We start from the raw sequence: 14609 nt of genomic DNA, 5'->3' as shown, positions 1-14609 counted from the left end.
TTTTAAATATGTCATAGTAGGCTAGACTATTTCTGATCAAAAAGATTGAGAGCTTTGTCTTCAGTCTTCCAAGCGTGTCTGAGCTGAATAAATTGTCACTGTATCAGTAAAATGTCCAAGCCAAAGGTCCAGAGCTTAACTTGTGCATTTTTGCACTGAAGATTTTGTATCGCGAGAGCAAGGGGAAAAAAAGTTTTGAGGAAAGTTGAGCAGAGCAGGGATGAGGAAAGAGCTCTGCTGTGAGGGAGAGACACAGTGAGTTTTACCATTCTCATCCTCTGGAATGCATCAGCTCCTCTAACCTCTAATCTGTTCAAAATCAACACACAACTGGATGCGCACTGGCAGACTACAAAAGTTACGATGCGCATCTATTTATAGCAGTTTATCGAAAGGTTTGAGTGACTTTTCTTCTCCTCCGCAGTTTTCTTTTAAACGTTTATTCAGCAATACCTGCAAGTAAAAGTGAAGTAGTCCTCTGTCGGGTCTGAGGCGAATCTCCTGCTCAGGAGACAAGGTAACGACACTCTCGTGCGCAATCTGGCACATTATCATTTTTACAATGCATGCCTTTGCGACTCTGAGCTGAATGATTTTCCAATTTAATAATGGTTGAAGTCATGTCAGACCAGCTGCTTCTCAGAGTGCAGCAGAGTTGTTTTTCTTTTGTGCGCAGCATCTCCTGAACTTTCCTCTGCGTCTTTTCCATGTTTTTTTTTTTTTTTTTTTTCTGTTTTGCAGCTTTGACTCCAGACTGCAGAGGTCGACGGGGCTGGGAAACTAGTTAAGGAGACTTTTATTCTACCGAGCACTGGAGTTGTACACTTGAGAGTGGATATGCCGGATAGTAAGTGTGAAGGACGGCTGCTGCAGTTGGCCGTGGCTCTGGTGGCCTTGCTGTCGCTCTGCGTCGAGCTTGGAGACGCTGCAGAGGTGGTGGACACCGGGGACAGCGAGCTGGTGACCAAGCAGACCGACTCCAGAGCCAGCAGGGCCAAGAGGAGAGGAGGGACGGACGTCCTCAGAGGGTAATGTGACTAATAATCCCTCTACGATTAGACCAATTTGGGAACAATTTCTTTTCTTCTTACAGTATCCAATTATTTTCTGCCTTTCATTTTAAATGAGCATCTTGCTGTGTGGAATTCATTATTTGGCTCTGAGCAGGTGTCTCTTCATCTCACGTGTAACTTTCTGGTCCTTGATGATCATTGAAGGTCAGAAAAAACACTTTAATAAGGCAGACTGAGACCCATGAGTGACATTGTCTGTGATTGGAAGTTTGGAGCAAAGTTTAGTAATTAAATACTGGCAAGAATATCACATTCCTGCTGCCTGCAATAATAAATTACATCCAAACAAAGGAGGCCATTGGTCGTGTGTGGCTGTGGCAGAGAGAGAGAGAGAGAGAGAGAGAGAGAGAGAGAGAGAGAGAGAGAGAGAGGGAGAGAGAGAGAGAGAGAGAGAGAGAGAGAGAGAGAGAGAGAGAGAGAGAGAGAGAGAGAGAGAGAGAGAGACTAACAGCCTAATCCTCTTTCTGGCCAAAAACACCACACCCCAGTTGTGGATAAATCACATCTGCAGCTGTACACAGTGGGTCACTGCTGGAGAGGTTGTGCGTGTGTGTGTGTGTGTGTGTGTGTGTGTGTGTGTGTGTGTGTGTGTGTGTGTGTGTGTGTGTGTGTGTGTGTGTGTGTGTGGATCGGAGAGAAAAAGAGAGATACAGAAGAAAAGTAAGCAAGAAAGTAAAGAAAAGAAAAAGAATAGAAAGTCTGTCCAGTGATGACAGAAAACAGCTGACGAAGGTCACACAGTAGACAGCTCAATGAGCATTCTCCACAGGCATTTTTATTTGACATGCTTTAAGTTAATTTATCAGAACATCTGGGTTCAGAGGCAGGAAGTGCATACAGGCTGCATACTGTGTCACGCTGACTTACCACTATAAGAATGTTTCAGACGTCCAGGCTTCATTATTCACCTCATGGATCTGTTTGGAGTTACAGTGCAGTTTAGACACTGACACCTGGGTCAATATAGGTCCAGTAGATTACATTTTCACATATGTAGACCTGACATAGACCTGTAGGTGGCAGGATGGCTCAGGCAGACACCTCCATATCAGAAGAAATATTTTTACAGGTGCATCAGATCACCTTGCGCAACATTATACAGGTGTTGAGGAATCAAACTGTTACATGCTCTGTCGTATTTGCTTCATTATTGTAAAATCTCAACAAAAAAAAGTTTCTATAAAGTGCTGCATGGCTAAACATTCCCGACAATTCTCCACAAGAAACAATCTTGGCAAGAGCAGATCGGTGACAAATGCTGTATATCTGTAGTAAATGAGTCAATACAGTAAACATATGGGTCCACACTGAATTATTTTCCTACTAAACAGCTGAATGTTGATACACAAGATGTGTCTAGAAATGTTATGGGTATTTTATGCTTGTTTGGATGTGTTTGTGTTTGAAAGAGAGCTGAGATGGAGAGACTGTTAGTTGTTTGTTTACTCATCCTACAAACTTTACTGGAGTTTTGACTCACATGGAGGTGAGTATGTGATGACGGAATTTTCATTCTTTAACCGGACCAAACCGCATGTTCGAAAATTGCTATTCCTGCTGCCTCTGGTCGTCTGCAGAGAGGATGAAGAAACAGGAGAATTGCTCCAACAGTATGTGGATCAGCAATCACTGAGCTCCCACAAGTAGAGAGGAAACAAGAGTCTAAGGATAGTCGTATATGCTGAACTATGTGAATAAAATTGACTTGACTTTACTCAAGAGTGCTTTGAAATATATGGCACATGGATGGTTGATTTTCTAATGGTGTGTCTCCGCAGACCCAATGTGTGCGGCTCAAGGAACAACGCCTACTGCTGCCCAGGCTGGAAGACTCTGACTGGAGGGAACCAGTGTATTGTTCGTGAGTATCACCTCAATTATTTCACTCAATTATTCAAGTCAGGTGGCACTTTATGTTTTTTATCATCACGAGCAGTGGTTTTCAGGTTCCCTTGTGGCACCCTGCTGTGTTTTTATTGCAGCCATCCAAGTTACAGACTACTTTAGTTACACTACTGGGATGCAAAGTGATTGTGTGTTACCTGCAATTTTCTTAAAGAACAATAGAATATACACATTGAATATTAGAAAATATCTTCAGTTATTGAATTAATAATAAAAATTAAATGTACTGTTATTGTGAATATGCAACCTTATTAACTCTATTTTGGGTACTTGAGTTTGTTTTATCTACAGTTCAAATCAACAAGGGACTCTTACTGTACTTCTTAGACAATGAACTCTTGTTGCATGCAGTCCAACCAGGTACAACTGACTTATGTTTAAGCTCCCACTTATGGGTCACTTGCTCAAAGCCGCATTACAGTTTCAGTTATTAGGGGATTATGTTTTATTGTATCAATAAAGATAAACATCTTACTACAGTTGGCAAGATGACTTTAGAAAATAAATTCAAAAACTTCAGAACCTATAAATACACAATGAATATGACATGCAAACATTATCTAATGTAAACTCTTAAAACGTAGATGCTCACTAGATGGCACAAAACGATATTTTCTTGATTGGGCACATGTAAATTCACGTTTGACACTTGAATTTTGTCAGTTTACTCAATTACTGGAACTCAGTTTGCATTGGACTAGGATAACTGTGTTCATTAATTAGAGAAAAATCTTCTTAATCAAGCACAAACCAAATATTTCCATTGTATTGTTCAAATGTGTTTTCTCACTCACTATGTCACTCTTTTCCACTGTAATTTAGTTTTGGTTTAGTGTGGCTAATATTTGTTTGTTGATGAACAGAAAACATGGTTTAAACTAAGTGGAAATTGGTCTTTAATTCTGGTTCATTTATACTGGCATTCTGGCAGCAGTTTATTTTTCTAGTTTCTGCTCTCTTTCTCCTGTACCCCTTGTCTCGCTCTCTCCTCCTCAGTAGACAGGAAGGTCTGAGAGGCCGTAGAGTTGTATGATTGCAGTCTAGCTGGTCGGCTGGCAAGATGCCTGTCGCAGCTCTAATGACATTGTTTAGCAGTGGGGTTCAGGGAGTAGGGGTCAGTGGCTGGACTCTACCTGATGGGAGCTGGGGGCAGGGGCCCATGCCAACAACAGTCTGTGGGAAAGGGAGCAACTGAGCGAAAACAGCCAGTACCAACTAAACACACACTGGTACACATTTATGGCAACTCAGAGAAGAAAATAGCTTGGTGCTGTTGCCAATGGGCCTCTATAACTTAACCATGATGAGGCTTAAAAGCAAGATTTGACCATATTTGGACTGTGGTCTGTTTGAGATTTTGAAATATTATAGATGAGAGTTCAGTATGAGGTTTAGATCACGGCCTAAATTGCACCATATGAAATTCTAACCTGATATTCAAAACCTGCCACAGACAGGCTGACACACAGCAGATACATAACATGAATTTTCTCTCACGCACAATCAAGACAAATCCTGGCTCCAAGTGAGCATGGGGGAGTTATTTAATCTTGCACCTTATAGGGGACGTTTTTATGTTGTTTGAAGGAGTTTCATGTTCCTCTTTGCAGCGATCTGCCGGAGTTCATGTGGAGATGGTTTCTGCTCCAGACCCAACATGTGCACCTGCCCCAACGGCCAGATCTCCTCGTCCTGTGGATCCAAGTCAGGTCGTTTAACAGCACCTCCCCTTTCCCAACATGACACAGTGAACTCCTTTGAAACTCAGTATCATCATCTTCATGGGTTTTATTACTGTATATAGTGTTCATAGATGGGTGGGTAACTGGTACTCAGCCAATAGATAAACATGTTAATTGTATGTTTTATTTAAATAGGACTGTATGTCAAAACTTTGTGTTTCTTGGAAAGGATGGCAAAGACCACACCCCTGTCTCTGCATTTTTCTAATAAAGGAGCTGTAATCTTAAGAAAACATTGACCAAACAGTAACAGTAAAGACAAGCAATGATAGATGAGAGATGACAAAAAAGTATGTTATCTTGTCACATCGTTTCCTTTAGGACCAAAGCCAAAGAAATTGTCAGTTTTTTTGTTCAGACAAATGCAACAACATTTCTGTTAATCTTCTCCTCATCGTGAGTAATGAATGCTAACTAGCATAGTACAAAAATATGAGATACAAAGCCAAAAAATCTCCTGAAAACATCCCGTGAAACTGCTCTAAGGTTGCAACAAATTATATAAAGTATGTTGCAATCACATTCTTGAAAATAGTGGTCAATCTCGTGGGCTGTTGTGTGGGTGTGTGAGCCGAATGGGTGTGCGTGTATGTGCTTTGGAAGAGGTCCACAATCAACATTTCCTCCATGTTGCTCTCTTGCAGCTCACATTGCTTCTACCCAATGTGCTCATCTGTTTGTACACCATAAATTTCTAGGAAATAATATTTCAATATGACTTTCAAGAAACTTGGTTCAGACTGCATTTTGTTCATGTTGTTAATAGTATTTGTAGTGTATGTTTGGTGTCTGAATTTAACTCCTGTACTGCTGTCTGTGTTTGTCTGTATATGTGTGTGTTTGTATTGTTCTGCCCACAGTCCAGCACTGTAATATTCGTTGTATGAATGGGGGAACATGTGCTGAGGACAACTGCTTGTGTCAGAAAGGCTACGTGGGAAACCACTGTGGTCAACGTAAGGATCACCCTGCAAACACCACAAGACCACTTGTAGATTTATTTAAGACAAAGCTATACTATAAACTTAAATTTCTTCCTGTCTTTTCTCTAGTTAATCCATCCTCAAAGGATAATCCTTGTTTATTAAAATGTAGGCCTTATTTTGGTATTATTGGCCATCAATACTTAGACAACAATTCACTGCTGAGATGTGGAAACATAGTGTATAGAGTTGAAATCGATTTATTTGCAATTGTACCAAAAAGGGGGGGGTGTGCTCATGATATGCACTAATGTCGTTTTTTCAGCTTTTTAGTGACACCTCTGTTGTCTAAAAACATCGTTCAGTCTGTTCTGTTATAAAATATTTACAAAGAATTACAGTAGTTATGTGTTTTTCTGAGTAATGAGGGATTACAACGACATTTCAAGTGAGCTCACCTTCGGTTATACCTCTAAAGGACTTCATTTAGGTTTAGATAATTAGCAAAAACTATCTGATGTGATTTTGCTCCATTCTTGCCTCATCTGACTTCTTTTTTATATATAACCTCACTTTATGTTAAACAATGAATTTGTATATGCCTCTTCTATATCGCTGTGCTTCCAGATCTGAGCAATTAATTTGGTGACTACAATGTTAACATAACTGATGGCAATGATGTCCCAGACTAAAAAAATCAGACCTAAGGTGTATAAAGTGAAAAATGTCCCTTTAATTCTTTGCTCAGCCGTGTCCTCATTTTAGTATTGTGTCATTGTTTGTTTTTTCTCTCTTTTCTTTTCCAGCGGTATGTGAAAATGGCTGTCTTAACGGAGGAAGGTGTGTGGCTCCCAACAGATGTGTGTGTACCTACGGCTTCACCGGGGCTCAGTGTGAGAGAGGTAATAAGCTCCACGCTGCAGCACTCAGCATTTCTCTCACTCATCTTACATCACACTGTCTCTGTGCTCTAAATTCACTACTGCTGAAGTGGTTTTCAAAGCCACGGTGCTGCTTTCGTGAAAATGTGACTCGTTGTTGAATGGCGGTTGTTTTTTGTGACTAAAGACAATTCCTGCTTAGTCATGCCACCAGCTCCAGGAATGTGGTTTGTTGTGGAACATTTGCATGAAAGCCTGAGCTCAGAAATTACCATTATTTTCCACATCTGCTCTGAAACGAGGCTCTGGGGAATGTAATGTCTTTCTAAATGTGCACTGTTTGTTAACTGAAGACCTCCCAACCTCCTGTGGTTGCTCTCTGGCACATGTGAGCAAAGGCTCCAAAGTATACAAGCACACGCAAACCGAGTGCAGACTGCACTGTGTTTTTGACTGAAACGTGCATGTATGCAGGCATGTGTGTGTATATGCTGGGGGTCTGTGGTAGTGATGACCTGTAGTGGTCAAAGTGGTGACCTTGTGAAGCTAATATTTGGATTGGCAACAGAGCCCCTAATTAGCACTGTCCCTTTTAACGAGACCAGGCTTCAGAGGCCTGTCAGATAGGTCTGGCTCAGAATTTGTCCTTTGGTTTACTTTACTGTTTTCTTCAACACTGCAACTAATAAGGCAGTATCTGGTTGCTTGATGGGTTAGTGCCAGGCCTTATCTGCTGGAGCACACTTCTAGATGTTGTGACTTTGGTTTCCAGTCCTTCCTGTGGAAGCTTGGCCAAAGAGTTTGTGAGATTGTTGAGGAATTCAAATGAGGGAGCCTTCTGAGCACACAGTATGTGATAGATAGACTCATATTTTTCAGTGATGGTAGGGAAGTACAAGGAAACTCAGAAGATTCTTGCCATTGTGTCTTGTGTGATGATGTCAGATGAAGACATGGTACACTAGCAAATATATTGGACCACAACTTGTTTTAAAACTTTGATTTATTATCTAATGTGACAAGTATGCAGACTGGCCACACTCACTGTCTGCTGGTTTATGAATGGTAGTTTTTTGTTTGCTCAATAGTAAGGGTCTCTTTCTATGAGTGAAACAGGCTGTTTGTTGTCTGGAAACAGCTGCTTGGAGAGCACAACACAGCAACACAGTATACTAAAAATGTAGTCAAGGTATCCGTGAGTGTTCATGTCTCCATGACATCCAAGATTTGGCTATGCCTGAACCAGCCTGTGCTGGATCTAATTATAATATAGTGCTTAAAATTGAAAAATTGATTAGTCATTCAAGTCATTTATTAACCTTCTGGATCCAGCTTCTCAAAGGAGAGGATATGCTGTTTTTTTCTGTTTTGTATCATTCCTAATTGAATATCTTGGGTTTTGGACTGTTGGTTAAACAAAACAAGCTATTTGAATATGACATGTTAGACTCTGTGAACTTTATTGACTAAACGATTCATTGCTTAAGCAAAAAATCAACAGGTTGCTCGATAATGAAATAATTTACATTTCCAGGCCAATAAATTTATCTCGCATTATGTTATACAAAGAGGGGTAGAGAGAGTAGGCCGATGTATATGGTGGTGTTTAGGGTTAAGTTACTTTCACTGGAATTTCCTTGGCCCATATCCATCACCTCCACCACCACCACCCAAGGGAAAGCCATTGTGCGCTCACACAAACACAAGCACATGCACACACACACACACACCGACACACACACACCGACACACACACACACACACACACACACACACACACACACACACACACACACACACACACACACACACACACACACACACAGTTTTTAATGCAATTTACAACCGTGCTTTATTATGGCATGATCTTATCACATTAGCAAGAACACAAGGTTTTCTACAAACACGTGATCTGACCGGGGGAGAAATGGCTGCATTCAGGAGGTTTTCTTAGATGTGAAAAGATCCTGGTGCTGTAAGTCCTATAAAGGAACACATCTACAACTGCTGCAGAGCTGTGTGACTTTCAGCTGTATGCTTCCCAAGTCACTGGTGATCTGCTGACTAGTGGACCCACCAACAGGCACAGCTGACAGCAATGAAAATGCAGCCTGGTACATCAACGTATTCTTTGTTGCTTACAAATGTGATTTAGGCTGGCATGTGGGATTGGTGAGATCCAGCCACACTGCTGATGATTGCACGCAGGGCTATTTGCTCCTGCTGCAGACTCGTTTAGCTACGAAGCAAATAAAGTCGAGCTTTCGGTGTGACGCCATTGAATTCATTTGGGCTGGTGGTGAAAGACTGGCCTGAGACGTGGCAACATGTGAGTCAGTAAGTCAGCAGCCAGAGCAGGACAGGGAAATTGGTCAGTCAGCTCTCTAGTCTCTTAAAGCCTCTCTGATTATCCACTATCAGGCTCTGTTTTAGCCCAATACAAACCTCAGTAGATAGATAACCAAGTGTGTGTTTGTCTGTGTGTGTTTGTGTGTGTGCTCTAGTTGTTAGTCCAGAGAGGATGGAGAAATCAGCTGACAGGCCAACAGGGAAGACCCCACCCAGATATGAGACCCCATAACACACAGGAACACACACACACACACACACACACACACACACACACACACACACACACACACACACACACACACACACACACACACACACACACACACACACAAATCACACAAACGTGCATATACATAGAAGAATGCACACAAAATCATGCATATGTTAAGGCATGTAAAGATGCTGTGAGCGCAGTCTAAAAAGGGGAAGACTGAGGAAGGGTGGATATAGAAACGGTGGACAGATTTTTTTGTGTGTGTACAAACATTTTGGAGTTAATCCAGGAAACTCTTTTGACCCACTTCCCGGCGGGCTTCCCTCCTGTTCACACTGAGGCTGTTGTTGTTCATAAACTAACCGGTCCTTGAGGAAGCCAACATTTTCTATTGTGTTCCAAAGTAACTGGACCTCTGCAGACATGAAATCGCTTGCTAATGAGACTCAAAACAAACTATCTGCTCCCACATTAAGATGCATGTTTACTGAGACAGCTGTGATGATATGCAAACGTGTTTCCAAAAGTAGAGCAGTAAAGCAAAAGCAAGAGCAACATTTTTGTAAGTTTTGGTCTGTTTTGAGATCATCTCTGGCTAGACTGCGGATGAGGGGTTGGGACATTGGCTCAGATTCTGTGTGTGTGTGTGTGTGTGTGTGTGTGTGTGTGTGTGTGTCTGTGTGTCTGTGTGAACATGTGCGATTGCTCCCAGATGTACAGGACATGGGTGGATCCCCCAGCTGTACGCAGTTCATAGAGAGACAGTAAGATGACGGATGAAATGACACCACTTTCACCCTACAGCTGTCAGCCTCTCCCTGTTTACCTCAGCTGACTGTTAGTGCTGCACTTGTATTTTTCTTTATTTCATGCTCAGATCTTTGGGTTTTTAGCACTTGCTCGCCTCCACTAACAGTTGTAATAAGCAGGTATTATATCAGATGGATTATGTGTGGCAGCCTGACAGTAATAACACATAAACCTGAATCTGATGAAAGGAGAAACTTGAGTTCTTTACAAGGTCTGTTTCTTCGTTTATTTTGATGCAGTGTAAAAACTTTCCATAACTCCTGTTATTGCTTTTTATATATGGTGTATTCTTTTGTTATTTTAGGTAAGGCGCACACTGTAATGAAGGCTGCAAGTTGGTACAGTAAATAACTGGCTGAGTTTGTGGTCTTTAAGTTCGTCATTGTTGAAAGTAGTAGTGGAAGAATTAAAAAGTTTAAATTCTGCAATGTAAAATGTAAAAATACTCAATTAAAGGTAATAACAATGCATTAAAAAATTAAAGTAAAAGTAGAGAAAACTTACAAGATATAGAATATATTTAAGTATCACAAGAGAAAAGTGCAGAATGACCCTATTTAGAGTTTAATAAATTACTGAAGCATTGATCTTTGAAGGAAAAGTTGGACGTTTTGAGAAATATGTTAATCATCATCACTATCATATCTGTTATTTATGAATCTAGAGCCAGGAGGTTGTATTAGCTTAGCTTAGCATAAAGACTGGAAACGGGGGAAACAGCTAGCCTGGCTCTGTCTGAAGATAACATGTTTGCATACTAGTAGGCTACCTGTAAAGCTCACCAATCAAACCATTACTTGTGAAAAGTATAAAAATGGCTCATAATCCCATGTAAAACTATAAACTATTACATTTTGTTTTTTGTTTGGATAAAACTGGATTCAATGCTTTAATTAGTGAGTTTTAGAAGTGCTTGTAAGCAGACTTTATTACATTTGGACAGAGCCAGGCTAGCTGTTTTCCCCTGTTTCCAGTCTCTATGCTAAAAAGTGTAAAAATAACATATAACCTCATGTGGAACTACAAAGTATTGTTTTTGTACAGATTAAACAAACAATATATAACCTGTTAATTAGTGAGTTTTACAGGTGGTAGTAAGCAGACTTTGTTACTATTGGACAGAGCCGGTCTTAGCTGTTTCCTCCTCTTAAGGTAAGCTGCTGGCTGTAGCTTCATGTCTAGCTGCCAGATAGGACATGAAAGTATTATTGGTCATCTGTGTTGTATCTGGTCCAGCTGGTTATATATTCTATATGTTCTTATATATATGTTTTATGTTCTATATATTATATTAGTTTTACATATTATGTTACAGGTATGTAATCTTCAAAGTAGTATCTTTGTAAGTAATAGATTAAAAAAAATACAAAATTTCCCTCTGAACTTTGGAGTAAAATATTTAGTTGCACAAAATGTGAATACTAAAGTACAGTACAATCCCTCAAAACTGTACTTGAGTACAGTACCTGACTTAATATACTAAAGTTACTTTCTGCCTCCGTTTGTAAGGAGGGAGTAGACTTAAGAGTCGAAAGCATTCGTTATCCAGTAGAGACTGAGCAGGAGGGAGTGAGAAAGAGGAGAGATGACCCAGTTCTGTTTTACACAGTACTGGTGCCAGAGGCAGAGAGACCATGGAGGCTGTGGTGCACGTGACGGGTCTGGGCTGGGCCCCGGTCCACACGGGAAACGCACAATGTCTCGTTTGTTTTAAACGACTGCGCTGTTGGAACTGGTCTGCCTCTTTCCTCTCGCTGTCTGTTGTCTGCCGTGAAATGTGGAAATGATTTTTGCCTTTGGATCGAGTCCAGATTCTTTTGGGAGGGATGAGTTTTTCCCTCTCTCTTTCTCTCTGTCCCTATCTCTGTTTCACCATCTTCCAATCCTTCACCTGATAAGACTGTATGATTTTGTGAAATCCGTAGGGAGTTTGCAACTAAGGAGTGGTGTTTGGAGAAAGGATGAAGTGAGGGGATAGATGCATGCAAGCAGTGGGATCAGGGGAATGACGTTTAAATGAGTTTGAAGGGGAGGAGAGATGAAGAATCTCGACAGAGGGACTTTCTTCACACTCTTGAGCTCATATTTATCATAAGCAATTTAGTTTTAATGCTAGATTGCTGCAGCTAGTGTGGAAATCACCTACTGTGCTCCATAGACACACCCTGTCAGTCAGCCTCAGCCAGCCTTAGGGATGATGACCTATTCCCTAGATTGTGTATCATGAGAAAAATAATAAAGAGCAGCACTCTACATCTTAAAAAAGTTTGCATTTCACCTTAAAAACATAGTATGGATAATTAAAGAACCGATGATCATATAATATGTGCACCAGACTGATTTTTCATTGTCTGAGTGCTCTTGCTTACTCTTGCTAGTGTCTATTACTCTCCACAGCCGCCCACACAACTTTAAAAGGTTTTCCAGACCACTTCCCTATCTCTGCTTTCCTGTATTACACACACACACACACACACACACACACACACGCACACACACACACACACACACACACACACACACACACACACACACACACACACACACACACACACATGCTCATACAATGCACCTGAGAGCCAGACCGATTAAAATGCCAGGAACAGACAATGCATTCTTTATGGAGTGTGTTACTGTCCGCTGTGCAGCACTTTCATCACATATAATGTAAGTGAGTTGTAGACGTCATGCAAAATTACATTCCATTTGTGTTTCTGTTTGTGTATGCCAGGCAGTTATTCACTTACAGACTCAAGTGCAGGATGTAGGTTTTTGAACCTTGGTTTTAGCTTTATTTATCCCAGTTTTGGTCAAGATGTTTCAGAAATATACAATTTTACAAGTTTTTAAACATAAAACACTTATATCAACAAGTGTTTTCCAAATTTCTGTTAAAGTGTTCTCTCAGGCTCTAACCTGGCTTTTTTAACTGTGTAAGTTTGGAAATAAAGAGACAAAGTTAAGTTTGCCCATAAACTCATTCCTGCTTTGCCCCTGCAGACTACCGCACTGGGCCGTGCTTTGCCTCTGTGAATAACCAGATGTGTCAAGGCCAGCTCACAGGCATTGTGTGCACAAAGACTTTGTGCTGTGCCACAGTGGGACGGGCGTGGGGTCACCCTTGTGAGATGTGCCCAGCCCAGCCTCACCCCTGCCGGAGAGGGTTCATACCAAACCACCGCACCGGGGCGTGCCAAGGTAAAGTCTGTTCCTTCGTGTCTGTGTCTCTTTTTCTGTTTTTGTCTCTTTTCTTTTTCTATCTGTCATTCTCCATCCCCTCGCCTTATTCAAGTAAAGTGCCGCTTCTCTCCTCTCTGCCTGTTTTAACTCCTTCTCCTTCCTTGTCTGCCTTCACCCCTCTCCCTCTGTCATCCCCTCATCTCTACCCAACATCCCCTCTCCAGAGGATTAGTTCTAATTGGGTTAAATTGGGGTGGGTGGCAGTGCCTCCCACATGTGTATGGAATGCCCGCAGACACCCGCTGTGGCGGGACTGTCAGAGTCAGTAACACGGGTCAGTGGCGGTGCCACGTGGGAGAGCTCATTTCTGGTAAGACGGCCCTCTGCCTGCCTGCTACAGACCCAACAACATCAGAACCACTGCAGGGGATGCGGACCTGAGCCAGGACCCAGAGGAACATAGAGTACTCTGAGGCTGCATCAGGTCACAGCCTCCTGGAGGTTTTCAGCATGAGAACTACATTTTAATCTGTCAAATTTGTTGAATAGGCTAAATTCAATTGTAAATATAAATCACAAAATTACTTTGTCATATAGGTTAGTCACTATGTTCTCACAACCATATCCATCTGTTTGACTTTAGACCTTTCTGTATTTTCCTCCCTCTTTCTATCTCTTCCTTGGTTGACTTGGCTTCAATTACTGTTCCTCCTGCAGGAGACATTCCTCTCTCTCCCTCTCTTTTCCCTTGTCACTGTTGATCGCAGGAAAGTCAGAGCCAGACTGTTAAAACAGACCCAATGTCAATCTATACACATCCAGGCGGGTGCAGATTTGTGTGGTAATGTTAGTCTGTGTGTTGCCTTCTTGTCCATATGCTGAGTTTACTTTAGCATATCTGTGTCGTTTTTTTGTTTTTCAGATGAAAAGAGTGTGTGTTTGTGTGTGAGGGGGTCAGTATTAACCATATGCTCTGTATGTACAGATGTGGATGAGTGCCAGGCCATCCCTGGCATCTGTGCAGGAGGAAACTGTATCAACACAGTGGGATCCTTTGAATGTAAATGCCCCGCTGGGCACAAGTTCAATGAGATCTCACAGAAATGTGAAGGTAAGAATCCAGTCTGGAGCAGTCATAGTAAAACTGTGAAGTGTCTGACTTTCAGTGTTAGTTTGAATGACAGAGTAAACAAAAATATTCAAGTTAAAAGCTTAATTAACAACGTGAAAGTAGAGTTAGGAGCCACATCCGTCGGGTCGTGGTTTTCTTCACTTAAGTCGTGGTATGCTGATTATTACTTTGTGGGTAAAGACCACACATAAGTCTCTCTGCCCATCCCTTAAAATATGTTTAATTAAACCAGGGCAGCACTCAGTAATTTGATCCAAACTAATCTTATTATGACACTTAATTGTGAGGCTTGAATGAAATGCTGAATTTACTTGTCCCCCTCCCCAAAAACTTATGTAAAAACAGCTTCTCAGCCAGGTAAGTCAATGAAGATTACAGCCACATGTAGTTTTTAAAA

At 41.3% G+C, this 14609-nt stretch overlaps 1 protein-coding gene across 1 annotated transcript in view; it reads left to right on the top strand.

Annotated features, from left to right (window-relative positions):
• The first annotated feature begins 230 nt into the window (after positions 1-230).
• The window catches only part of fbn1 (fibrillin 1), a 62450-nt gene continuing 48071 nt past the window's right edge, over positions 231-14609 (top strand). Inside the window, exons 1-8 of the mRNA XM_062424738.1 lie at positions 231-517; positions 742-1028; positions 2852-2934; positions 4589-4687; positions 5581-5676; positions 6450-6545; positions 12901-13098; positions 14066-14191. Coding sequence (XP_062280722.1) covers positions 838-1028; positions 2852-2934; positions 4589-4687; positions 5581-5676; positions 6450-6545; positions 12901-13098; positions 14066-14191 — 889 coding nt within the window. The 5' untranslated portion in view covers positions 231-517; positions 742-837. The remainder of the gene's footprint in view (positions 518-741; positions 1029-2851; positions 2935-4588; positions 4688-5580; positions 5677-6449; positions 6546-12900; positions 13099-14065; positions 14192-14609) is intronic.

The sequence above is a fragment of the Scomber scombrus genome, chromosome 1 (assembly GCF_963691925.1).
Source record: "Scomber scombrus chromosome 1, fScoSco1.1, whole genome shotgun sequence".
Taxonomy (NCBI): Eukaryota; Metazoa; Chordata; class Actinopteri; order Scombriformes; family Scombridae; genus Scomber; species Scomber scombrus.
This window is presented reverse-complemented; position numbering and strand designations above follow the sequence as displayed.